The sequence below is a fragment of the Takifugu rubripes genome, chromosome 11 (assembly GCF_901000725.2).
Source record: "Takifugu rubripes chromosome 11, fTakRub1.2, whole genome shotgun sequence".
Lineage (NCBI taxonomy): Eukaryota > Metazoa > Chordata > Actinopteri > Tetraodontiformes > Tetraodontidae > Takifugu > Takifugu rubripes.
Window position 1 is genome coordinate 848,407 of NC_042295.1, and position 25,872 is coordinate 874,278.

General features: G+C 53.4%; 3 protein-coding genes and 1 long non-coding RNA gene across 5 annotated transcripts in view; all 4 read left to right on the forward strand.

Annotated features, from left to right (window-relative positions):
- LOC101062809 (seizure protein 6 homolog) overlaps nucleotides 1-14,164 on the forward strand; it is a 41,715-nt gene extending 27,551 nt beyond the window's left edge. For both annotated transcript variants that reach the window (XM_003978426.3, XM_029843389.1), the window contains 13 exons: nucleotides 3,139-3,324; nucleotides 4,080-4,248; nucleotides 4,829-4,995; nucleotides 5,431-5,625; nucleotides 5,835-5,973; nucleotides 10,235-10,431; nucleotides 10,973-11,167; nucleotides 11,240-11,431; nucleotides 11,929-12,123; nucleotides 12,415-12,450; nucleotides 12,529-12,640; nucleotides 12,924-13,017; nucleotides 13,364-14,164. In XM_003978426.3, the coding sequence (XP_003978475.2) occupies nucleotides 3,139-3,324; nucleotides 4,080-4,248; nucleotides 4,829-4,995; nucleotides 5,431-5,625; nucleotides 5,835-5,973; nucleotides 10,235-10,431; nucleotides 10,973-11,167; nucleotides 11,240-11,431; nucleotides 11,929-12,123; nucleotides 12,415-12,450; nucleotides 12,529-12,640; nucleotides 12,924-13,017; nucleotides 13,364-13,393 (1,907 nt within the window). In that variant the 3' untranslated portion in view covers nucleotides 13,394-14,164. The remainder of the gene's footprint in view (nucleotides 1-3,138; nucleotides 3,325-4,079; nucleotides 4,249-4,828; nucleotides 4,996-5,430; nucleotides 5,626-5,834; nucleotides 5,974-10,234; nucleotides 10,432-10,972; nucleotides 11,168-11,239; nucleotides 11,432-11,928; nucleotides 12,124-12,414; nucleotides 12,451-12,528; nucleotides 12,641-12,923; nucleotides 13,018-13,363) is intronic.
- A 1,378-nt stretch (nucleotides 14,165-15,542) lies between these two features.
- On the forward strand, nucleotides 15,543-21,948 carry phf12b (PHD finger protein 12b). Its single transcript, XM_029843387.1, is given in 15 exon segments — nucleotides 15,543-16,278; nucleotides 16,532-16,713; nucleotides 17,576-17,648; nucleotides 17,737-18,190; nucleotides 18,263-18,383; nucleotides 18,455-18,524; nucleotides 18,526-18,588; nucleotides 18,661-18,825; nucleotides 18,901-19,044; nucleotides 19,130-19,730; nucleotides 19,797-19,889; nucleotides 19,963-20,277; nucleotides 20,359-20,441; nucleotides 20,522-20,660; nucleotides 20,773-21,948. Coding segments are annotated over 15 exon segments (3,156 nt in total). The 5' UTR covers nucleotides 15,543-16,212; the 3' UTR covers nucleotides 21,360-21,948.
- Nucleotides 21,949-22,469: 521 nt separating this feature from the next.
- LOC101062367 (dehydrogenase/reductase SDR family member 13-like) lies at nucleotides 22,470-24,235 on the forward strand. Its single transcript, XM_003978424.3, has 5 exons — nucleotides 22,470-22,669; nucleotides 22,893-23,011; nucleotides 23,104-23,227; nucleotides 23,301-23,627; nucleotides 23,716-24,235. The coding sequence occupies exons 1-5, from the start codon at nucleotides 22,531-22,533 to the stop codon at nucleotides 23,973-23,975; spliced, it is 969 nt and encodes a 322-aa protein (XP_003978473.2). The 5' UTR covers nucleotides 22,470-22,530; the 3' UTR covers nucleotides 23,976-24,235.
- Nucleotides 24,236-24,971: 736 nt separating this feature from the next.
- On the forward strand, nucleotides 24,972-25,744 carry LOC115251390 (uncharacterized). The gene is made up of 2 exons (XR_003889931.1): nucleotides 24,972-25,475; nucleotides 25,573-25,744. It is a non-coding gene; the product is annotated as an uncharacterized lncRNA (long non-coding RNA).
- The last annotated feature ends 128 nt before the right edge of the window (nucleotides 25,745-25,872 follow it).

A 25,872-nucleotide genomic window follows, 5' to 3' on the forward strand; every position in this document is an offset into this window, starting at 1 on the left:
GCCTGTCGCGCCCAATTAGCCCCCGCGAGCTGTGATGAGCGAGGCGTGAACGAGTCCCCGCCGTCAGATTCTTTATTGATGTTGAAGATGTATCTATTTTTCATCAGTCCATGTAAAATGCAGGACGCTAATAGCCCATTTGTCTCTGTTAGCAGACGGAGATTTCACGCCGCCGTAGCTAAGCAGCATCCGTGGCGCCGATGGTTTAGGACGTCTGTTGGCCAGTTTAAACTTCCTGTAACCACAAGTGGAGGTTTGCTGGTCTGTCGCTCATTGTTGTCGCGGCTATGTGGTTGTCATAGCGACAGAAGTGCTGGCTCATCAGCGCAGCAGCTCCAGGACCAAGACGAAACCCGCCGCCTCACGAGCGTTTCGCTCATCTGTGACGAGGCTGCAAATGTAACTTCCTTCCTTTAGCCCTGCTAGCTAGAACCTTTTACAGCTGTCCTCTCCCACCTGCGTTAGCCCTGCTAGCTAGAACCTTTTACAGCTGTCCTCTCCCACCTGCGTTAGCCCTGCTAGCTAGAACCTTTTACAGCTGTCCTCTCCCACCTGCGTTAGCCCTGCTAGCTAGAACGGTGGCTCCGAGCTAAGTGTTCCCCAACAATAATCTCAAGAAGGATCTGCAGCTTTCTGAAGCAGCGTTTAATTTCCTGCTGTGCTTTGAGTGCTTCTAATTTTAAGACAGTTACTAACAAGGTGATCGGAACAAGAGCGCCCCCCCCCCCTCAATCCTCTCTGCCCCCCCTCCATCCTCTCTGCCCCCCCTCCATCCTCTCTGCCCCCCCATCCTCTCTGCCCCCCCCCCAGCACAGAAATGCTCTCATGGACACACGATGCCTTCAAGGGCTGCTGGAAACGTGGGGAGAATTTGGCCCCGGGGTCCCGCTGAACGCCCGTGGAAGTGGTGAAAGGTGGGGGGGCGGAGCTGCAGGTGTTCTGGGTGATTAGTCCCGGGGTCGGGGGGGGCGGCGGGGGGGCGGGGGGGCGTAGCCCGCTAGAATAATTGAAAGCGTGGCAGCGGGCTGATCTGACTATAACAACATCCTGCAGGCTGGAGCTTCAGCAATAAGGCATAAATAAAATAGATTGCCCCCCCCCCCCCACCACCACCCCCCCACCTTCTCTGGCTCATTAGCTCCCAGAGAGCATGTGGGGGGGGTTCTGCTGAGATTAGAAGGAGCGATTTGTTTCTTTGCCTCGTTCTTTGCTTTCCGACACGACTCGGCTTTATGAACCCCCCCAGCTATTTATCATAGCTGATGGCCTCTGGGGGGGGGGGGGGGGGGAAGGAGGGGGGGTCTGCTGCCGCTCTTCCATCTTTTCTTCTTTGTTTTCCCTCCATTGCAACGCATTCCCAGCAGATCCCCGACGAGGGATCAGAGCCTGAAATCAGAGCCTGAACTCCTCGTTAACACGCTAACGGCGTAACTGTTGATGAACGAGGCCCCCCCCCCACCCGTTGGCTTTGATCTTTCCATGTGATGGTTTCAGCCTTGTTCGTCTTCCCTTTGTAGACGTCTCGGGTTCTGCTGCGTCCGTACCGCCGCTCGCTGGATGTTCTCCTCGTTTGGGCTCCTTTTCTTTATTCCGGCCTCTCTCACCTCCTCTGCTTTGATCTTTGACCCGAAACGTCTGATCAAAGACGTTTAACTCCACATGAGCGACATAAAGGAGAACAAGACAAATGTTCCTTTATAATCCGAACAAGGAGTCGACCCAATCGAGGCCGTTCAAGGTGAATAATTGGATTTAGGTCGACGACGGACGTCTCCCGTGAGGGTCCGTCTGGGTCCGAGTGCAGGTTTAAGACGCCCCAGATCCTCCTGAAGTTCTGCCGGGTCCACACGGGTGTGAGAGATCCGCCTCTTCTGCTGTGTACAAATCCTGTTGGTTTTGCATTATTCTGCATTATTCGGATTATAATTAATCATTATTAACCATTATTAATCATTATTAACCATTATTAACCATTGTTAACCATTATTAATCATTATTAACCATTATTAACCATTATTAACCATTATTAACCATTATTAACCATTATTAACCATTATTAACCATTATTAACCATTGTTAACCATTGTTAATCATCATTAATCATTATTAAAAGCCGAATCAATCACCCCACAGAATCAATAAAACCCCACGTTTACCACAGAAAGAGAAAATCAAACTGTTTCCGATGTGTGAAGCATATGTTTGCTTTGATCTTCGCATCATCAAAGCTGAACTGCCGTTGGTGAAGACTTCCACGTGCTAACGTTACCAACTAACCGGAAGTAATGCGCTTGTGGTCGCTACAAGCTAGAAGCTTTGTGGCTAAAGGTTAGCTACTGTAGCCTTCCGTAGCTCCGCCCCTTTGGGAGCTATAGACGTAAAAACTCCCTTCATTTCTTTCAGTTCATTTCAAGGGAATTTTCGGGAATTCTTTTGTGCCGAGAGGGAACAACTAAGAGTGAGAGCGGCTCCTCGATTCCCTTTCATTAAACTCCCCCGTGATGAAAGAGCTCCAGGACTTCAAAGACACAACAAAGCGATGCGGCCCACAGCTGTTTCGCCGCTCCGAGGTCGCTCGTCTGAGTGCCGGCGGGCGTTGCTAGCATGCTGGTGCTTTTATCCTGCCGGTTCTTTAGTTTTCGGTTGTGCCAGCTATTAACCGCCGCCGCCGACTGTGCTAACGACGCGCTGACGGAGCGCTAGGCCTCCTCCAGCAGCTGGCAACTCTCTAACGAAGCCGACAGGAACGTCGCCCTCCTGATCCTCATGTGCGAGCTCCGAACACCTCGGTGCCACGAGAGCGTCGGGGTCATGGACGTGGTCATTTATTGGCCTCTTTCATCTCCCGCCACATTTCGTGGCCCGAGGCTCCGCGGCAGATTCGCAGGCCCAATCGATAGCGGCGCAACGGCCGAGAGATCAGAGCGATTCCGATAAAACTCCGACAATTAGGCTGCAACGGATCGGCTCCACATCAGCACCGGGCTAAACCATCGCGTACATTATTTTAGACCTTTAGCTGCGCTTCGGCGTGTTAGCGTCACGCCTCCGCTGACATTTACCGACATAAACGCGTTTATCACTCTCACTGTAACCGTTGTCGGAACATAAACTTTGGATTTTTTCTATTTTTCCCAGCGTTCGTGCTGAGCTGCGTTTTCCCGCGGCGTCCCGCCTACGGCGACGTGTCCGTGAGCGGCCTCCACTCCGGAGGTGAGGCCTTCTTCTCCTGCCTGACTGGTTACCGGCTGCAGGGCGCCGGCGTGCTGACCTGCACAAATGCTAGCACCCCCTACTGGAGCGGAGAGGAACCGCGGTGCCTCGGTGAGCTGCTTTTCCCCTCATGACAGGAATCCTGGTTTTAAAGTCACATACATGACAAAATTGAGGTTGTTTCTTATTTAGCTTTTTATTTCAATTAGCGTTAGCATTGTGTCATCATTTGCTGGTTGTTTGTGGCAACGCCGACGTTGTGGCAGCTCGTCAGGAATTTCCCCTCAGGCATCAGCATTCCCAGGGATGTGCCAGAGCATCTGCTGGTGTGTGTGTGTGTGTGTGTGTGTGTGTGTGTGTGTGTGACAGACACAGACATGCCAGCAGCACCGCGACGATGATGAATGCTAGTTTTTTTTCCTGTGTTTGCTGCGACGAGGATGATGAATAACAAGTGACCGTTTTACTCCGGACCTCTGATTCACAGCAATTTCAGAGCCTGTTTGTCTGCCCGAGCCTCCGTATCTGCACCATCTGTGTGTGTGTGTGTGTGTGTGTGTGTGTGTGTGTACGTGGGTCAGAGCATAAAGTAGAGGTGTGTGGAGGTGTGATTACTGATGCTACTTGGTTTACTTTTCTTTCTCTGCTTTAATTAAACGTCGTGTGCATGAGCACACACACACACACACACACACACACACACACTCCACGTTGATAAATTTGATGATTCCTTGCTTAATTCCCTCCACTCATTAATCTCCTTTGATGTTTTTATCTTTTCACCCTTTTTTTTTAACTTTTCCCGCCCTTTTTCGAGCGCCGCTGAAAATGATTGTTTGTGTCATCGTCTTCCTCTCCGTCTTCAGCCTCCTGCGGCGGCACCATGGGCAACGTCACCGTCGGGCGGATCGTCTCTCCCGGTTTCCCCGGCAACTACAGCAACAACCTGACCTGCAGCTGGCTGCTGGAGGCCCCCCAGGGCCAAAAGCTCCATGTCCACTTTGAGAAAGTGGCGCTAGCCGAGGATGACGACCGGTGAGACGTGCTAGCAAAGGAAACGTAGCGTCCTCCCTCACTTATCCGCCAGTCGATCCCGTTCGGGGTGAAAACTTCATTTTCCAGGAATTATTTGAGCGGATTGATCAGAGCTGCAGTTGTTCTTCCTCGGTCGAGATATTGACGAGCGAGGTCATTATTCCCGGGGGCCCACCGGGGGGGCCACGGGCTGTCATTATTCCAGCAGCAGGCGGCTCATTAGAGGGAACCAAGAGGAAGAGCTGCGGGGGGGGGAATTAGCTGAACAATCAATTCTGTATAGCGTCCAGTCGGCGCCGCTGTACGATAGCGTCACAGATGTCGGATACGAGGAGCTTTCTGGAAAAGGGAGGAGGGGGGAGAAGGCGGAGTGAACTCCCCGCTCCGACTCTTGGATCGATCCAATGCATTTTCCTGTTAGCTGGGCGGTGAACGAAGTAAGCTAATGTCTCTGAACAGGAGGTTAGCCTAGGTGCCATGACAACCAGTCCTTGTAGTTTCTAGTTAGTCGACCAACATCACTAGCAGGGATGACACCAGCTAGCTAAACTCCCGAGATGCTAACGCTTGTTTTTCTCAGGCTGCTGATCAGGAATGGGAACAGCCTGGACGCCGCCGCTCTGTACGACTCCTACGAGGTGGAGTACCTCCCCAACGAAGGCCTGCTCAGCACCTCCAGGTTCCTCTTCATCGAGCTGACCACTGACGCCTCGGGCACGTCCACCGGGTTCGCCATCAGGTACCAAGGTGAGCGCGGCGCCCACGTGCTGCTCAGGGTTTATGGCGCGGCGAAGCTTTAGATTTAGATTCTTGCCTCGTCATAAAAGTGGTAATTTGGTGGGAAGGGAGGGCTCGGGACGAGGCCTTCGGGAGCGCCGGTCCGGCAGCTCCTCCGGCCGTTTGTCTTCCTGACCCTTAAAATGGGAAATTCAATCAGGTTAATCTGAGGTGGGATTAAGTCCAGGAGGAGTGGCGAGACGCCTCGGTGTCATTAACGGGATGTAGTGCTGCTCGGCTGGAGCTGATTAGCCCCAACAGTTGGCTCACACTTTCCCAGGTTTGCTCATTAAAGGGACCGTTTTCCACCTCATCTGCCACCATTTGGGGGGGGTTATGTCTTATTTTCCTTCGCTAGCGGTTGCTACCAGATCTCGTCCTGAACGCCGCCTCCTCGCCCCACAGCCTTTGCTGCTGGCCACTGCTACCAGCCCTTCGTCAAGTACGGCAACCTGACGAGCAGCGACGCCACGTGGGCGCTGGGCGCCGTGGTGGAGTTCGCCTGCGACCCCGGCTACACTCTGGAGCAGGGATCCGTCAGCATGGAGTGCGTGGACCCCGACAACCCCCAGTGGAACGAGACCGAGCCCGCCTGCAGAGGTCTGTAGGAACCAAACGTGCACGTTAAAGACTGGAAACACCTGCTGCAGGTGTTTAGGTCGCTAACTGGTACCAGCGTAGCCTCGTGTTGTTGCTAGCTGGCGTTTCTGGCTCTGAAATCTTGATATTTAGGGACCCGAATCCTCCGCCAAATATCCACAATGATGTGTGTGTGTGCGTGTGCACGTGTGTGTGTGTGCGTGTTCCAGCTGTGTGTAGCGGTGAGATCACCGACTCGGCCGGCGTGGTGCTGTCGCCCAACTGGCCCGAAGCCTACGATAAGGGACAGGACTGCATCTGGGGGATCCATGTGGAAGAGGACAAGCGGATCATGCTGGATATCCAAGTGTAGGTATCCGGGTTTGGGAATGACGCATCGCTCCTCACTTTCGCTCCTTTTAGGAACGACTGAAGCTGATTTCATCCTTCTGAGTGTGTCTGAGGTGTTCACAACCTGTCTGTCATCGTGCGCTCTTAAAAAGCTGTGTGCACGTGAATGATGATGTGGCCACGTCACGCCGACGAGTAAATTCCAGGACCTTGTCAGGAATGTGCAACAGATTCCCCGAGTCATGCCAATTTGTTCATTTACACTGGAAATGAAAGGTTTCTTTCAAGAACAGGGTTCGAGCCCAGACCAGCTCAGCCCCGCCCACCCCGCCCAGACTAGAAAGCCCTGCCCACCCCAGACCAACTCAGCTCCGCCCACACCGCCCCGCCCAGCTCCGTCGACCCAGCCCCACACAGACCAGCTCAGCTCCGCCCACATGGCCCCGCCCAGCTCTGCCGACCCAGCCCCACACAGACCAGCCCAGCTCCGCCCAGCTCCGCCCATACCGCCCACCCCAGACAATCCCCGCCCACCCCAGCCCAGACCGTTTTTCTTTGTATTTTGTTGTCTTTGATTATCAAGCGTCCTCTCAGCTGGGGCTGAATAGCTTCCAAGCTAATGTCAGCCTTGGTTAGCTGGCCAATATCACTCGCTGATCAGGTTTAACCTTGATGTGGTGAGAAAACACCGGTCAAGTCAACCGATCTCTTGTCCTGGAACCATCTTAAAAGCTTCTCCTGCTCTTCTAGCCGTAGATTAGCCGCCGCCAGCTCACCTTGACATGTAAAACACATTAAAAACACAACACGCCGCTAATGAAAGAGCTCTCTGCTTGTGAATGAGATGCGTAAGTGCCTCACAGACAAAGGTTAATTAGGTGCAGCAGAGAAAACTAATTATATCTCCCCCCCCCCCCCCCAGTAATGGCTGCTGCACAGAGCGGATGAGTGTAAATGTTCAGCGAGGGAACGTGTGTTTTCTGTAGCACCAAGGTGAAGCCGTAGACCCCCCCTCGCCGTGTCTCATCCCGATAAATCAGTCAGCCGAGGAGAATCGTTCGCCATTTGCTGGCGAATTAGCGGAAGCTCGTTTACATCTTCAGCTCTTGTTTCATTTCTGCTCTGATGCTCATTAGGAACCACAGATTTGCTGGTTCTGGCAGGAACTCTGTCAACATGAGCATCTTCTCAGCTAATGGGCTTGAGTAACACACGAGTTAGCATGTTAGCATTCGCTTTAGCATGCTGCAGTGGGACGACCAGAGAGAGCTTTGGCCCACACAAGAGCCCCCTACCTGCATTGTTTTCCCTGCCGTCCCCATGGCAACAGGAAGCCCAAACAGGACTTTTCCCTCCACTTTTGTTGTTGCAGACAGGAAGTAGCGTGATGCATTATTAATACGGTGGTAATTGTGGGCCCTGGAGGCGGAGCTGTGATCAGAATGTAAATTCGCTCCGTTGGTGGTGGTAAAGTTCTCTCCGGTTCCTGGGAAACACAGTCAGGGATTCAGTCCTGGATTCCGGTTCATTGTCAGGACGGAGCACCTGCTTGTTCGTGGATAAACTGCAAAAAAAATCTGTCTGCAAAATAAAACGCAGCTTAAACTAAAGTTGAGGTGTCGGTGAATCGCAGTCCGGTTTCCCGGAGATGGTCCGGTGGGAACGTGGAGGAAAGCGTTGTAAGCCGACACAAAGCCTCCTCCGTGTGAGAACATGCGCCTGGCAGCTTCAAAATGAGGCTTCAGCCGTTCTCCCTGAGCCCCGGCGCTAACACGGCTACAGAGATATACGAGGCCTTTAACGAGCCCCCCCGCGCCTCCTCCCTACTGCACAAAGACACCTGAGTGCTCGTGAAGGTATCTGCTGCTCCATCTGTGTCGCCGGGACATTATCACCGCCGTGAATCACGCGACATTTATGGATGAGGAAGGGCTGGATGGCGGGATCGTTCTGACGGCGAGGGAGCTCAAGCGTGTCGGCCACTTGAATAGATGGAAACGTGCTAATTAGGGCCTCTTGATAGAGGAACAATACCCCCCTCCTGGGGAAACTGGAGCCGACTGACTCAATAATTTGGCGAATTTTCTCAATTGGCGTCTTCTCTTTTCGCTGATAGCTCCTCGAATTTTGGCACGCTAGCGTTGATATTTGACACCGTCGGCCAAACAAAGATCAAGACATCGAACATCAAAGTCTGATGTAAAACGCAATGTTGTGACATCACTTCCTGTTACCGAATGGACAAGCTGGCGCGCTACAAACGTTTCAGATCAAGAAAAACTGACCTACTCAACTAGTAGCTCCTTCATTACCAGCTAACATCACTCACTAACAGCCCTAATTTTCTACACCTACTAGCAGTTACAGCAGCGTAATAAAACAATAATGACATTATCGACTATATATAGCGATATTAGCATCTGCCACAGATGGGTAGTAGCAGTCACGACCGCGCTCAAACACGCTAGCTGACGGATGAGCTGCTCAGTACTTCCTGTCTCCTAACAAACCAGGAAACGCTGACATTCGCTTCTCAGAATGAGCAGAATTGACGTGTGCACCACGTGTGCCTGCGGCCCTCTAGAGGATCGGACTGGGTCTCCACGCGTCCGCAATGCTAACCGTCCTCTCAAGGACTTTCAAGGTCAGTGCAGTTCATCGTTTCTCGGGCGATTTCTGTGGAAATCTGTCAGCCGAACCACGTGTGAACCAGCCGTTTCACTCCTGTGTTTCTTTGCCTTCGCACAGATGGAAGTATCAGATTGGGAAATGATGATATTTTGTGGAGCGTGTTGCCAGCTGGTCCCGGTGGGCCGGGCCCAGCTCAGCTCTGGTTTGTTTCAAATTGAGCTAAATCACATTAGCTGTGCGGGATGGAGGCCGTGATTGATTTTTCCCCGCAGCAGCGCAGCGGCGCCGCGCAAATCCTTGTTTAGCCTAATCACAACAAATTTGACAATATGAGTGGCTCCGCCTCCTCCTCCGGCAGGTGAGATCACCTCGAGTTTAGAGCGTTAACCCTCCAATGTCATCCCGCCTGTAAGGATGAAGGTTTTTACCTGCTGGTTTGGTCTTTATTCCCTTTGAAGATGGGATATTTTGGTTAAAACGGGGATTGAAGTTGATGAAAACATAAAATGGAGGCTAAAATTCAATAAATATAATTTCTGGGGATCAATTTAATGTCCTGTGTGCTTGTTGAACGGAATATTAAACCACTTGTAGCTAAAGGAGGCCATCTGTGGGGTTTCTCGCTCCCTTGGCGGTCAGATAATCGCTGTCCTCATCTTCCATGCAGGTGATGCTAACAGCCGGGCGCCTGCCCCGGGAAACAATTTGTGGAGTCTTTTCAAGTGTAACAATGATAGTTTAATGATAATGATAGCATGTGGCTAACTGCGCGCCAGTGACACCAGAGAAATGACTCCATCTGAGGAAGAGAACAACAAATCCACCTGGATTTTCCTGCTTTAAAAACCACAATTGGCTGTTCTGTCAGCTGCCACCCTCGTCCATTCATCCTGCACCTTTGAAGCTTCCTGGTGGAGCTGCGCTGATTAATAGCTCAATCTCAGACGGGCTAATAAGTTTTATCAGAAGCCGCTGGTGATTAATTAGCAGCCGTTTCTTCCACGCTTGGAATCTCCCCACTAGAAAGCGAGCGCTCCACCTCAGGTGACATTATTGAACAGCCGGGAGGTTCGTTAGCGTTCCGCCCCTGCGGGTTCCGGACGGTCCGGGACAAATAGCTGGTGGAGCGAGGGCGTGGGGGTTGTTGAGCTGCTGAGAAAATGTGTCTCCAGAATCCAGAATGAGCTCCACTGTCAACCTGTGTCGCGGCTAAAACAAGCTGTGTGCGCTACAAGACCTCACCTTGTCATCATCCACATTATTAGCCCGGCCGTGGTCTCATGGAGAGGGAATTATGGGAACTCTGCCCCTCATGAATGATGGAACAGGGTCCCCTCGGTAATAAGTAACCTTGGTCCCGACGCCACCCGGCCCCCACGTTCAATTACCGTCATTTTAATAAGGCGAGTGCGAGTTGTTGAGCCTAGCGTCAAAGCTACGTCCCGTCGGCCTGCTCTCGTGGGCACAGTTGTCATCTACGCCACACGAATAGAACATTCTGACCCGCCCGTTCGCTGCCAGAGATAATTTAAAGATAAACCCGACGGGGGGGTGGAGGTGCTAAACATCCAGCTGATTTGTATTCATGGGAAAAAAAAAAAAAACCAAACCCGGACGAGAACACAAAGATTAATTGTGCGTGTTTCAGGTTGAACATCGGAAAGAACGACGTGGTGACCTTTTACGATGGAGACGACCTCACAGCTAAAGTTCTGGGTCAGTACGGAGGATCCAAAGCTCGGTTCAAGCTCTACACCTCCACCGCCGACGTCACCATCCAGTTCCAGTCCGACCCGGCCACCAACGTCTACGGCTACGGCAACGGCTTCGTCGTCCATTTCTTTGGTAAGCTAACAGACCCGGAAGATGAGAGCTGTTAGCGTTAGCCCGCCGAAAACAGCCAACCAGAATCCTTCAGGCTAGCATTAGCACAGGTGTTCTTTGAGAAGTAGCTCTCAAAGTAAAACCAAAGCGATCTTTACGCGATCCGGACTGAATTTGTTCCTGCTGATGTGGAACCCAGCGTCGGAGGCAGGGCGTCCCTCGTGCACGGCGTTTCCATCAGGACTCTATTTGCAAGCGCACGACATCAGATAAGCGTTGATGAACTGAGAGGGGAAGGAAAGCTGGAGAATACAGATCGAAACGGGTGGGAATGCTCGGAATGTGCTCTTTTCATGAATTTCAATTATCTGAAGGCAAACAGAGGACAGGTGGGTCGTCAGGAGAACCCGGGGGTAAACCCTGCTAAACAGAGGCCTTGGACCTGGAAGCTAGCAGATCAGAGCCAAGCAATTCTGGCCAGTTAGCAAAGCCGCTCATTGAGGTTCCGGGCGGAACTTGGACTGTTTCGACTCTCGGGTTCAGTTTGTCCTCATTTCTGCAGAGGTTCCTCGTAATGACACCTGCCCGGAGCTTCCGGAGATCTCCAATGGGTGGAAGAGCACGTCCCACCCCGAGCTGGTTCAGGGTACCGTGGTGACCTACCAGTGTTATCCAGGGTACCAGGTGGTCGGGTCGGAGCTGCTCATGTGCCAGTGGGACCTCACGTGGAGCGGAGACCTGCCGAGCTGCGAGAGAGGTGAGCGCCGTTGCGCTGTTTGAGAACGACACCAAACCAGAACCAGCTGATGGTCTCGCTCCCTCCCTGCAGTGGTTTCCTGTCCGGACCCGGGGCCGTTGGAGAACGGCAGACGGGTCCTGTCGGGTCCTCATTTCAACGCCGGTTCTACCGTCCAGTACATCTGCAACAAGGGCTTCACGCTGTCTGGGAACAGCCTGCTAACCTGCTTCAACCGCGGAGCCTCGGGCCCCCGGTGGAACCAGAAGCTTCCCAGATGCCTGCGTACGTACCGGAACCGGGCCCCTCCCCCTCAGATAGAGCCGCCGTCGGCCTCGCTATGATTAAAATATAATTTCCTCTTCAAACAGCCTCCGGGGCTTTAACCTCATTTGCATGAAGGTTCTTCCTGCTCACCTACTTTCTGGGTTGGAGACACATTGTCCGACTAACAATTAATTTAAACAGACAACGGAAACGAGCTGGCAGGAGATAAGACGGGTCATTGTTATGCACGAGATAGTGAGCACAGAGACGAGTGTTTTGATGGGATGATTGGGACTCCGAAGAGAGGCGAGAGGACGCTTCATTTTAGCTTCTGTGTTTTTAGCTTTAATAACACGCGTTAATCGATATGTCCAAAATGATAAGACCACAGTAGAACTTGATCGGGTGACGGATCGGAGGCTGATCTCGTTCTTCTTGCTCTTCCAGTCCTGTGAGTTTCACAAAAATGCCATAAAATAAGACAAAGTCCATTTAGTCTGTTTCTGAACTTCCAGCTGAAACCTTCGAGCCCTGCGGTCACCCGGGCACCCCGACCTACGGCGTGCCGAGCTCCACCAAGCTACACTTCCAGGCTGGAGAGACCCTCCTCTACTCTTGCCTACCTGACCACGAACTGCTGGGCGAGCCGGTTCTCCGCTGTATCCCTGGGCACCCATCGCAGTGGAGTGGGCTGCCACCTGTCTGCAAAGGTGAGGAACTGCAGCCCGTAGAAGTAAACAACACTCCTGCGTCCTCACCGGTGGTGTGAAGGTGACGCTTTTATGGTGACGGGTGATCGACAAAACAGTTTAAGAAAAGAAAGAGAGGAGGACAGTCGGTGTTCTGGTCTTTGTTGGACGAAGGTTGAGAGCCACCTTCAGTCTGATCCAGGCCGACACTGACACACTCAGGGTGTGTGTGTGTGTGTGTGTGTGTGTGTGTGTTAGCTCTGCCCGTTTACCCCCTCAGGTCCTCCTAACGTCTCTTTGTTCTCCTCTCAGCCAACCCGGGGGGCAGCGAGGAGCGCAGATTGGCCGGTGAGTTCAGGAAGGACGACCCCTGAGAGCAGGGGCGATGATCGTCTGTTGAAGAACGTTCTGTCCTTTCCTTCGCAGCTGCGCCTCCTGCCGACTTCAGAACGGAGGCGGCCCGCGTGGCCTTTACCGGCTTCATCCCCGTTTCCCTCCTCCTCCTCTTCATCCTCGGGATCTACCTCTACTTCTTAAGGTGGGTTCACCCAACCCCTAAATGATCTCCGTCCAGTATCGCTCTTTGTGGCATCAGCCTAGCCTTGGCGTGTTCTGCTATTCTGCTTTGATGTAAGCTCCGCCCACAAACAGAAAGAACTGCTGTGAGGCTGCACCTCTCCTGAGCTCAGAGGAGTGCAGGTATATTTAGCCAAGACGACTGACGGAGTTTTATAAATAGCAGCGATGGATCGGGGACAACGACGGCGCTCAGGCGTTGGGAATAGACATCAAAGACTGTGGATATGATGTTTCCTGTGCAGGGTTCAGAGGAAGCCTCCACGACTCTGCTTCTCCTCCGGATCACCATACGAGAACATCATCGAGGAGTCAAAGTTTGAGACCTCCGAGACCACGGTGAGTCTGCCGATGTTCTCGTAGCTAACGCGTTCCTCTTCGTGTCTTTAAAGAACCGAACAGCTTTAATATCGGACTTCTTATGAGGTGAGTAGATCGGCCGCATGTGAGCCATCAAAGGGGTGATTAATTTACACCTCCAGTCAGGTCTACAGACTCTTCCAGCTGTGTCTGTTAGCTTAGCTTAGTGTGTCTGGAAGTGTGTTCTCCTAATAACAGCAAGTGAGTAGTGTCAGAATTTCGCTCCATCTTCAGCTGAAGCTCAAGTCAAATTTCTCCACTTTTCTCCTTTGATTTCGTTGGAAACATCAACATTACCTTTGATCTCTTGTTCCATCTCCCACAGGACACCAGAGAATATGAGGTCTCGATTTGAACGCGCAGGTTTGAGTCTGAGTACGGACAGTTGAAAAGCCTTTTCACGCCTTCGGTGACCCCCCCAGATGCTGCCCCCCCACCCCCCGCCTTTACTGACCCCACAGAGGACACCTCACCAGCCTGGAGAGTCGCCGGATTATTTTTCTAGCTCATCCAAAAGCAGCTTCAGCAGCAGCTGTTTGTACAGTTTTTAATCTCACACTTGCTTCTGGAGGACTTTACGCTGTGGAGCTAGCGCTGTTAACGCAAACACTATAGCCACATATGATACATCGCGTTATAAACGTTGCACACTATATGTCTCCTGCAACCATGTAATGATTAATGCTAATGGCTCAGCACGACTGTCGCAGATTAGCAACACTGTTTAACAATAAGCCCCAAATTTCAGATAGAAATGCCTTAAATCAAGGCCTTGAAAGAAGAGTTTCCCTTGATTAATTTCAGTACTTTATTGAAGATGTGGTTAGACTAGCATAGCTTAAGCCTGGACAAGGGTAAACATCTTAGCTTAATCTGAATTCGGAGGTGATTAATCGATACTTTGATTGATCCTTGCATTTCCGTATATTCAAGAACAAAAGTATTCCATATGTTGAGGGTTTAGTGGTTCAGTGCTTATAGATATGAGGACCTAAAGCTGGAAAAAACTGATTAACAAAACGTGTAATTAATTTCCATTTTATGGGATTATTATCCTATTTCCTGTAACATTTATAGATAAAGGAAGAAATTAAGCAATAAAATCTTTGTAATCGTGTTTTGAGGATTAAAAACGGCATTTCAGGCGTGTTAATGAGCTCTTTAGCAGCTGCCCTTTTTGCTATTTATGCCCAAGTCCGCTGGCGCGTTTAGTTTACAGCTAAGCTAAAATAAGCTAAGCTAAGAGCCGGTTCTGTCTTTAAAGAAACTGTTTAACCATTTTTATCTATCTGTAGCATTAGCATATAAATTAAACTTGTGTGTAAATGAGCCCCACAACTATCACAGAATTTTACATCTGAAACTTCTTCATGCTAACGATGCTAATGGGCGTTAAACTGCGTCTCTCTCACATTTAGGTTGAATTTCTATGATTTTGTTACCAAGTAAGGAAAATATACACCGATATTAATCAGACACACGATCACTTATTGTCTTTAGGGTTACACGTATCCAAGCAACCAACAGTGACGTATTTTCAATCATTGTATATAACCAACACACGCACAATAAAGGTTATTGTTCAAAAAAGGTGTCATCTTTTATTTTCTGACTGTTTGACCGGCTGTTCTGTGTTGACATAATTACGATAAAAACCTTCCGTAAATGCGTCGATATTTGTTGAAATTAAACTTCCGCATTAAAGGACCTGGTTCAAAGCCAGTTTATTCATGCTAACAGGCTAACAAACCACCTGCCGCCTGGAACAAAGGGAATGTTTTCAACCTTAAAGACGGAGATTTAACTAGAAATAACCGATTAACCAAAGATTGATTCGCCTTTTAAAACCCCGGTGATCAGGTGAACAGCCCAATGCCTCCACCTGCTGGCTAACACATCAAAGCAACAGCAGAAGAGAAACAGGTGAACCACTGATCACCGGTGTGATATAGGAAGGTAACCAGCTGTCCCAGTATAACCAGTACTCCCCCCCCCTAACCAGTTAAGGTTGGAGCTGGTTTGTGATTTTCAGACCATCATAATTATCATACTTCACACGGAACAATAACCCGTTAATCACGCACAGGTTAATCACGCAGTGGTGAACTGGGTTTATTGGGAGGTGCCCAGTAGCTGCGCACTGGTGCTGTAAAATAAAGAGTTCCACATTAATTTTATTTAATTTCCACATTAATGTGGGTATAATCCCGCTGGTTTACCGCTAACAAATAGCGGCGATCTGAGCGTAAACGCCACCTATTAGCATTTCATTAGCAACTATGCTAACGATCCACCAGCGGAAGCGTAAATATTCGACTCCGCGGCCACAATATACAGAAACGAATCGATACCCGGGGACCGATGATCGTACGATAACCGATCACGTTTATTAGTGGCTCTCTAACGGGAACTTTCCGGGCTGTAGCGCCGGTTGAAGACCCGCACCTGCGCGGGTATTTTAGCCGCCGTCGCCATTAGCGCTAGCCGCTGCAGCGCGCATGCGCGTCAGGCGATTCGCGGTTGCGCCAACTGGCCGAGGATGTTGCTAGCTGCCAGCGTAAATGCACAGCCTTTTCTCCACAACAATAACACCAAACAAAACCGCATCTCCGGCTATCTGGTTTGAGGATTACACCCCCCCGGACGCCGCCGGAGACCCCGCGTTGGACTGCGCCCCGGCGGGTTTCTTTCAGTGTTTTCCGGCCGCGTCTTGTGTTGACAATGGGAGCGGAGCGGTTTGCAGATTTACACGGCTCCTTTTTGCAGGAGCAGAAGCTCGAATCATGGCTGGCCAGTTAGGCCGCCGGCGGCTCTCCTGTCTAACGGCGCCGCTTCGCTGAGCCCAAACTCCGAGGCCGAGCTTGGCAACAGCTCGTCGGACTTGGCGACGAGGACCCCGCTTTTTACTCGCACCGTTATCGCTGGTTTTTGTGGCGTTTTCCCCCCGCAACAACACAAGCTAGCGAGCCCGTTAGCTTCGCAACCTTGACTGGCTGACGTCTCGGCAGTTAGCTTCTTTTAGCCCGCTAACAAAAAATAGCATCGCCCCGCCAGCCTCACGGGTTGCTAAAAAGGACATTAAGGGAAAGGGGGTTTGTGGGGTTTAACCTCGTCCCTTTGACCAAGGAGGTGTTTGCGCAGAAATTTCCGTAAGCGGCGGCTGCTCCTGGATGAATGTGGGACAAAATGGAGACCCCGACGATCGTGTACGATTTGGATACCTCTGGGGGCTTAATGGAGGTGAGGCTGGGCTGCCTTCTGGGGGGTTTATTCTGTATTCTAATGTCCTTGTGTACTTTGTATTTTTTTAAAATTATTGGCTAAACCGCCGGAGTTGTTAACCTTTTTCCAGCTAGCTCGGTGTGGATAATGGAGGCCACAAGTTGCCGCTAACCAAACTAGCCTAGAATGTTACAAGCGAGCAAATGTGCCGATCCCAGCGAACGTGGCTCCTCGCGACACCGCGAAGCTCATTCGACTCCTTCTCATCTAGCAAATCCAAACCCTGCTGGCGCCCCCGAAGTCCGAGGAGGTGGAGAAGCGCAGTCGGAAGCTGGTGCGAGACGTCCGGAGGAGCGGCAGGGCCACCAACCACGACACCTGCGACAGCTGCCGGGAGGGAGGCGACCTGCTGTGCTGCGACCACTGTCCTGCAGCCTTCCACCTCCAGTGCTGGTCAGTCCCGCTCCAGATGCATGCACGGGCCGGCGTAGGGGCAGAATGCAGCTTGTCTCGCCCCCCGGGTGGAGCTCGCTCCTCCAGAGGCGGACATCAGGCGGCCGCACCGCTGAGGGCGCCCGCCCGCCGGGCTGCTCTGGCTCACCGTCCTTCCCGCATCCCTACCCGGGTCTGAGGCCCGAGCCAACCTTCTTGGTTCCTTTGCCTGCTGTCATTGAGAGCGTGCACGAACGAGAGCAGGCTGCAGCCGCTGCTGCTAAAAATGGAGTCGGGTGTCTGTGTTTACAATATGGCGACCTCGCTGCTCCCTCTCTGCTCCTGCAGCGCCATCTTACCGCCTTCCAGCTCCCCCTTCTGCACCTTTACGCCGAAATACCTCGGTTTAGTAGCGGGTTTGATTCATTTAATTTCTGCTGCGGGGCTTCGCTGGGTGCCTGCAGCTTTCCCCCTGCAGCAGGATGCGTGATGAGGACCCTGGTTGTGTAACTGGGTGATCACAGACGACTAAAGTCTCTACCCATTCATGCTAAAGTCTCACCTGGTCTGTTACTGTAAAACTAACCTGCACCGGTGCGTGTTGTGCAGCTGCTGGGCCCCAGAGTCATGACAGTTTTCTAAATACTTCAATGGTTACATGACGCGTGTAGTTACGGCGTCTGTCCAGCAGATGGAGACAGAGGCGCTGTGTGCTAACGATGCTAGCATTGGAACCTTCTACAATTGTTTAAAATGAAGGCGCTTGTTTTCGCTTTAAACGTGTTGACGGGGTAAATGCGCGGGGGGTTATTGTGTCGTCCCTGGGGTCTGGGGGGGGAATGTGTGATCCACCTGCTGATTAAACGTTCTGCTTGGACAACAGCAACCCGCCTCTGAGCGAGGAGATGCTTCCTCCGGGGGAGTGGATGTGTCACCGCTGCAACGTCCGGAAGAAGGTGAGTTCTGCCGTCGGGGTTGAGGTAAACCCTGCCGCGAGGTCCGTTTGCTCTCTGATCTGAGATCCGTTTGTGTTCTGCGTGGCAGAAGAGAGAGCAGAAGTCGGAGCAGACCAACGGTTTTCCCGAGCGCCCCTCCAAGCGTTCCGCGTCTCCGGCCGTCGAGCTGGAGCTCAACGCCGGCCCGCTGCGCCTTGACGGGCTGCCTCCCGGGGCTGGAGCGGCGGGACCCGGTTTGCGGGTGGCCCAGGTGCGCCTTTTGGACCGCAGGACCAGCAGCAGACCCAGCAGCCGCCCGGGGACGCCCACCTCCAACACGTCGTCCACGCCGACCCCTTCGGAGGAGCAGAACGACGGGGAGGAAGAGGCGGCGGAGCCGGAGGACGAGATTCAGGGCACGGAGCTGGAGGGGGCCTCGCTGGCAGCCCCCACGCCGCGCCTCCTCAAGAGACCGTTCCAGCTGCTGATCGCAGCTGCCATGGAGCGGAACCCGACCCAGTTCCAGCTGCCCAGCGAGCTGACCTGCACCACGGCTCTGCCAGGTGAGCTGACCCCCACCTTTAAGGTAAGCGGCCGATCCGGGGCGACCGTAACCGACCTGTTTGGATCTGCAGGCAGCAGCAAACGGAGGAGGAAAGAGGAGCTGCTGGGGAAGCCCTTCAGGAGGCCTCAGCACGAGCTGGACTCCAACGGCCTGGTTCCGCTGCCAGTTAAAGTCTGCTTCTCATGCAACAGGTGGGACGGTGACGCGTGCACGCCGTGCGTCTGATTCCCGAGGTTACCGGTGTGATTTCTGTCCCCCGCAGGAGCTGTCGTCTGGCCCCGCTCATCCAGTGCGACTATTGCCCCCTGCTGTTCCACATGGACTGCCTGGACCCCCCCCCTCACCGCTCTGCCTGCTGGGAAATGGATGTGTCCGAACCACGTCGAGCACTTGGTGGTGAGGCGTCCGGGAGCCACGTTCCCAGCGCGCTAGCATCAGCTAGCTTGACCGCCTGTTTGTTCTGTCCAGTTGAATCAGAAGAACCTCAGCCTGACCAGCCGCTGCCAGCTCTTCGACCAGTTCCAGGACAGGATGTCCCAGCACGCCGTCAAGCTGGACTTCCTGCGGAGAGTCCACCGTAAGAGCGCGCCCAACCGCCGCAGCGCCCACCAGCACAACAAGAAGACCCTGAAGGTGAGACGGCGGCGTCCTGCTGCCAGTCGTCCCCGCTTCGCCCTCACGCTCCTCACGTTCCGTCTTTGGGCTCAGGTTCCAGACGCCATCAAGTGTCAGTACCAGAACCCTCCCCCCACGCTGCTCCCCGCAGGAGTCCGGCAGCTGGAGCTGGTGTGTAGCGGCGTTCCTGACTGTCAGGCCTCCAGGCACCTCACAACGGAGGCGGAACAGGACGAGGTATTGAGAGCAAAGCGCGTGCCGTGTTGCTCCGTGTTGCTCCGGGCTCGTTTCTCACCTACTTCCTGTTCCCGGTGTCCCCCAGTGGCTGCAGGACGTCATCGCCCTCCAGTGCAGCATCATGCGGCACCTGTCCGTCAGACAGAACTCGTCCACGCCGCCGGCTGACTGGGCCTCCGAGCTGAAAACTGGTGCTAAAACCTGCACGCCGCCCGACGGCGTGAAACCTCAGGACCCCTCCGAGTGGAACTCGTCCCCTGAACCTAAACCCCACACGACCCCCGAAGCCCCCCGGGGGGCCTCGCTCTCAGCCGCGGCCTGTCAGAACTGCAGGAAACCCAACGGGCCTTTGGCTGAGGAGCGGCAGCCTCCTAAATCTAACGGACCCGTGGACTGTGGCGGCGGCTCGGACTCGTGCCGGGAGGCGGAGCTTCAGCACAGGCTGAAGCCCGCCGCCGCCGCCGTGTCAGAGCGGGTCAACCACATAGGAGCGGACGGCATTAAAACGGAGCCGGGGAGCGTCGTCATGGAGGACTGCGCTCAGAAAAACTCCCCCGCTGCACCGACGATATGGACCCACCGCCTTCAGCAGAACCACCAGAACCAGGAGGCGAGCAAGGAAGCAGCACGTGCTGGTGACCAGGGCGCCAGCCCGGACAAGCTCGGGTCCACGTCGCCAAGCGCAGGTAAGATCCATCGGCTGAGGATTGTTCTGACCGCTTCGCCACCTGTCGCCTCTCGTGTCCCCACAGACGTCAAGTCTGGTCCCGGCCCGGCGGACCAGCTGCTGCCCTCCGTCTCCAGCCTGTCCAAGTGTCTGAAAGATGGAAAATCCCAGGATGGAGGTCGGTGGCGCCGCGGGGCCGGAGCGCTAACGCCGCTGCCGTGCTTTATGCTAACGCCTTGCTTTTCTCGTAGCGATCGACCTGGAGAAGCTGGACGCTGACATGATCAAGCTCCTGGCCTGGCAGAGGATCCAGCAGCTCTTCCCTCCCAAAGCGCCCAGCCCCCAGACCTCCATCAGCCCCGCGCCTGCCCTGAAAAGCCCCCCCGCCCCCCCCGACAGTAAGCCGCCCGCAGCACCCTCGCGTCCAGCGTCGGTCGGGGCAGATCTGAAGCTGAAGCTCTCCTTCGCAGGTCAGAAGAAGGTCCAGGCCCGAGCAACCTTCTACCCCCTGACGGGCAAAGGTCAGGCTGTCAACATGTGCTACAGGACCTTGTACATCGGCTCTGGTGAGGCGCCGCAACTTCCTGTCAACATGTTGGAGCGGCGCCATCGTGTTGCTAATGCGACTGTTTTTATCTCCCCCGCAGGTGCTGACATGGACGTGTGCCTTACGAATTACGGTCGTTGCAACTACATATCCGGGAAACACGCCTGTATTTTCTACGACGAGGCACGTAGCTGTTAGCATGGCGGTAACTGTGCGGCGGCGGTCCGGGGCTAACGCTGGCGTTGTGTTGTGTGTCCACGCAGAACACCAAGCATTACGAGCTGCTCAACTACAGCGAGCACGGCACGACGGTGGACAACGTCCTGTACTCCTGCGACTTTTCCGAGAAGGCCTCGCCGTCGCCCCCCAGTGGCCTGGTGGCCAAGGTGCAGGGGATCATCCGTGAGTCCGCCCTCTTCTGGGTTTCGCTCATTCTTCGGCTAATTTCCGCTAATTTAGCCGCGAACGCAGTCGTGACCGTCCTCTGACAGTTGCCAACGCCTCCCACTTCCAGGTCGCAGTAAAAAGCGCGAGGACGACGGCGCTCCAAGCGTCGAGGCGGCGTGCCTGCTCCCGGGCGGCGTGATGACGAGCCAGCCCCGCGGCGGCGGCTCGGCGGCGGCGTGCGGCTGCAAGGCGAGCGGCTCCAGCTTGATCGGCGGCAGCGGGGCGGGCTGGGAGGGCACCGCTCTGCTCCACCACGGCAGCTATATCAAACTGGGCTGCCTCCAGTTTGTCTTCAGCATCACCGAGTTCGCCAGTAAGCAGCCCAAAGAAGAGCAGCCCGCCGCCCCCCCACCGAGCTGCGCCGTCAGCGGGGGCGCGGCCAGCACCACCACCAGCTCCGCCCCCTCCGTCACCACCACGCCGCCGCCACCCAGCACTGCCACGGCGAGCAGCCCCTCCAGCCAGGACGAGGCGGACGCTGAGCTTCCGCCCCCCCCACCAAGTGCCCGTTCCGCACTCCAACTCTGTCCCGTAACCTGCAGAGGAAGCCCCGCCCCTGCCCCGCCCCTTTTTGTTTTGCACCTTTGGAGTCACGATGAAGGGAAAGTTGCACAGCCGCTTGGTCAACAGGGCAACGCTTATGTTTCAGTTTGATGCGTCGTATCTCTGCATGAACTCGAAGTATTATTGACAATCTTTTTTCCACGACTGACGGCGACCTTCTGTTTGTTCAGAGACGTTCCCGGCGCTCGCCGCCTGCCGCCGGCGCCCTGTTTTGGTTTCCTTCGCCAGTATCTCGTTATTGTACCGTTATTATCGTCAGTCCCATTTAGCACAGTTAAGTTTGTAGTATTAAAATCCATACATTCTAAATCCCCTTGCTGCTTTTGCACCACAGGTAGCTATCTATGTATACATGCTTATACACTATATGTACATACCATGTAAATATATATATATATTATATATATACGATTCAGCGCCTCGGTCGGAGACGTGGGATTTCATGTAGATTTGCCATTTTTTGGTTTTTAACTGTACAGTTGATGGAATTTGTGATACGTGTAGAGAAGTTTTGTGATAAACCTGGTTCTTAGTCCACTTTTGGCCGTCGTCCGTCTGTACATACGTCCGGTTTTAGCACTCGTTTTAACACCTCGTGCTGCTCTGTATATACGAAGCTCTGTCTGTACCTGCTTGTCTGTTCAAACCTGTAAATACAGAAAGATTTTCTAAGAACAAACCCGCTCCGCCGTCCTCTTTTTGTTGACGCAGCGCCACCGGCCAGGCGCTACGCTGCTTCCTGGTTTGCCTACAGGTGAGCGTCCTCTGCATCAGGTGATACGTTTCCATACATTTCCATAGATTTTATGCCTGGAAATTTACATGGTTTTGCCTTTCGGGAATCAGGGCTCATGTTTGACTCTGTTTCCCCGAATTTAGTGACAAATCTGATATTGCTAATTGAATTTTCCATCTCAGTCTGATGACGAGGTACAAAATTCAGTTTAGCTAGTTAGCTTTGTCCCACTTTTGTAATCTTCTCCGTTATTTATTTGTTTATTTCTTTTTCAAAAAGTGGCATCTCTTGAATTAAATATATACTTTAAAATAAAGCTTGTTGGTCAACCCAAATTTGTGCGATTGCGCGCGTCCGGGAGCAGGAGGCGCTGTTGGCATGACAACGTTGCCACATTCGTTACTTCCTGCTGTAGTCGGACACGCCCAAAATAGGAAATGGGCGTATCCTCCCAGACTCCCGACCTCAAATCCGCCGCCGCGTCCGTCTCGTGCAGATCTTTCCCCGGCGCTCGAGGACGGAAGCATGTGTGCCTGCCTGTGTACCTGCCTGCTGGTCGCGTGCGCGCTCGTGGTGGCCGCGTTCGTCTTTCGTCATGTGGTGGTGAGGGGGAAGCAGTGCACGAGCCAGGCCCGGCTGGGCGGGAAAACCGTGATCGTGACGGGTGAGTTCCCGCTATTGTTGAGAGACCCCCAAAACAAACAAACAAACAAACAATGCTATTTTTAGAAACCTCCCGGACTGTGACCATATTGCTTAAATTGGAGATTTTTAACAGGAAAAGACACCCGACTGTGTAAAAACCCTCTCAGGGAAGTGATTTTATAACGTCGTGTGAGTGGATCCAGTCAGGAAAAGCAGGAATTCTGTGTGTCCGTCCCTCCCAGGCAGCAACACGGGCATCGGGAAGATGACCGCCATCGACCTGGCCAGGCGAGGAGCCCGCGTCATCCTGGCCTGTCGCAGCAGAGAGCGAGGAGAGGCCGCGCTGGCCGATGTCAAGAGGGTGCGTCCGGACCAGCGGGTGAACGGTGGTCGTGGCCTCTGGTGCCGGTCCGAGCTGAACGGGTCCGTGTTCTGTCTGGTTCTGTCCTGCAGGAGAGCGGCAGCAGCCAGGTGGTCTTCATGCAGCTGGACCTGGGGAGCCTGAAGTCAGTCCGCAGCTTCGCCGAAACCTTCTTGAGGACGGAACCCAGACTGGACCTCCTGATCAACAACGCAGGTTAGCGCCGGCCTCGTCCCGCCCGGTCGCCGCGGGGGTCAAAGGTCGTCTGACCGGTCGGCTTGTGTCCCAGGGGTGTACATGCAGGGCCGCACGGAGGACGGGCTGGGGATGATGTTTGGCGTCAACCACGTGGGCCACTTCCTGCTGACCCACCTGCTGCTGGACCGGCTGAAGCAGTGCGGCCCCAGCCGGGTCGTGAACGTGGCCTCGCTGGCCCACAACTTCGGAACCATCGACTTCGACTGCCTGACCAAGCACAAGGCTCTGGGGCTGGAGACCTCCTCCACGAGGGTCTTCAAGATCTACTCCGACAGCAAACTGTGCAACGTGCTCTTCACCCACGAGCTCGCCAAGAGGCTGGAGGGCACCAAGGTCACCTGCTACTCCCTCCACCCGGGTCAGTATCCAGCACCCGACCCGCACAGGTGGGGTTCTGACCCCAGAAGTCCTCCTGGGTCGTGATAAGCCGTGGTCTGTGTCTGCAGGTGCCATCAGGTCCGAGCTGGCCAGGAACACCAGCTGGGTGCTGCAGCTCCTGATCGTGCCCATGACCGCCTTCTTCTTCAAGAACACGGTCCAGGGGGCCCAGACCACCCTCCACTGCGCCCTGCAGGAGGGCATCGAGCCCCTGACCGGGCGCTACTTCTCCAACTGCACCGTGAGGGAGCTCTACCCCAAGGCTAAAGACGACGCCGCCGCCAAGAAACTGTGGGAGCTCAGCGAGAGGCTGTGTGGCCTCGCCTAAGTTGTGCTCGCCGTCACGGCAACCGGGCGGAGCCGAGCCGGGATCCGAGATTTTTACCGACGGATTTAACGTGACTGTTCTTAAGACGTGTAACCACTCTGTGTATTTGTGTTTGCTAACAGGAAGCTATGCAACGGGTCTGAATAGCGGGTTCCTCACTGCTCAGGTCCGATTGGGTCACCGCTAACACTCAGGGATTAGCTAACACACTTTGCTATCAGACTGTACGTGTGACGAATAAAAACCTTCTCCTGAAAACACCAGTGGCCTCTTCATCTGTCCTCCCAAACATTTTTCTGTGCTAGCTAATCAGATCTAGATGAGATCTCCCTGATCTATTAGGATCCACACAGCTTTGAGGGCTTTAGCAGTTCTGATGTCCTGGTGCTGCCGTCCGTCAGCTCCAGAGGGGCGGGGCTCCTTAGCGTAGCGACACACACAAGGTTGTGGGTTCAAGTCCTCCTGGAGCCTCCCTCAGGGCAGCTTCTCAGCCCGAGAACATGAATCAGTGGGTTCAAACCTGCTGATGTTGTTCAGCCCAGGAGGTTAAGAGACGGTGCTGTTGGAACCAAGCCTGAGGGCCCGTCGGGCCGGAGCGTGCACGCCCCATGATGAGATTAGATCAGGGGTGGGCAAACATTTTGATTCGTGGGCCACAATGGGTTCTAACATTTGACAGAGGGGCCGGACCAGGAGCAGATGGATGGATGGAGAGCTTTGGTAACCTCACCTCATTGGAGAAAAAATACACATCTTGGGATATGGAGAAAACATGTGCTTTAATTTCAAATGAAAATGAAGAGAAGCATTACAACAAAATATCTGACTTTGGAATGAGTCTTAAAACACTTAAAATCAAATGAATAAAATGTGCCTTTAAAAAAAAAAAAGAAAAGCATTTCTATTTTAAAGCACTGAAAGTTCTGTTATCCTTCAGGATATCACCATCACTCTCCTCCTGACTGTCTTTTTTCTAGTGGGAAAACACCAGAATTGCAGTGAAAATTTAACATTAACAAGGTTTATTCATTTAATTTTTCAAGTTTGGCGGGCCGGATTAAAACGTTTAACGGGCCGCGTGTGGCCCCCGGGCCTTAGTTTGCCCATGCCTGGATTAGATGGTTCTGAGGGAGCCACTGTGGTTGGATCACACTTGTTTTTCTGTTTCACTCCCAAAGTTCGGAGCAGCCTGGAAAATGTGTAGATGTGCAAGTCATGCTACGGCGACAGGCTACGGCGACAGGCTCGCTCGGGGATGGCTGCTCCACTCTCACTGGGATAAAGATCACAGGGACCAGTTGGACCCGTCGAGTCACCGTGACTCCGCACAATCGCGCCCGAGATGCTGGCGAGGAGCCGCGGTGTTTGCAGCCAGGGGCGTGTTCGGGCTCGTAGTCCACGCACAAAAGAAGTGTGGACGGCCGAGACTGTGTCAAGGTTTAGAGTCCATACAGAGCAGTCAGGCTTGATCGATGCCACCCCCCCACCTTTCCAAACAAGGTGTGTGCAGAGGTGAAACGTTTCAGGTTGCTGGGGCAGGAATTTGAATGTTTGAGTCCCTTCTGTGCTTTAATGTCCCATTATTGCTCATCTGCAGCTCTGAAAAAGAAGGAGGCAGAAGGAGAATCGTGCAGACGCGAGGTCGATGCCACATAAAGAGAGCGTCAACATTCACTGGAGCACAGGAAGATGAGCAGGAGCGGCGTTCCCAAAACACAATGGTTAAGACCATTTAGTGGAAATAAACTCTGCGCTTGTGTTTGAAGTGATTTTTATTTCTCTGAGGGGGTTTTATTTTTACCAAATACACTCTATTTTGTTTTGTCCAGTATATTTATTGATTCGTCAAGATTCAAATAAAGGTGAGAAATAATCAGTATTTTATCTAAAAGGTTTA

Bases quoted from the DNA above. Each gene is read 5' to 3' on its own strand.
- LOC101062367 (XM_003978424.3), top strand. From the start codon at position 22,531: ATGTGTGCCTGCCTGTGTACCTGCCTGCTGGTCGCGTGCGCGCTCGTG. The intron at 22,670-22,892 runs GTGAGTTCCCGC...CGTCCCTCCCAG, and splicing joins GAAAACCGTGATCGTGACGG to GCAGCAACACGGGCATCGGG. The intron at 23,228-23,300 runs GTTAGCGCCGGC...CTTGTGTCCCAG, and splicing joins CCTCCTGATCAACAACGCAG to GGGTGTACATGCAGGGCCGC.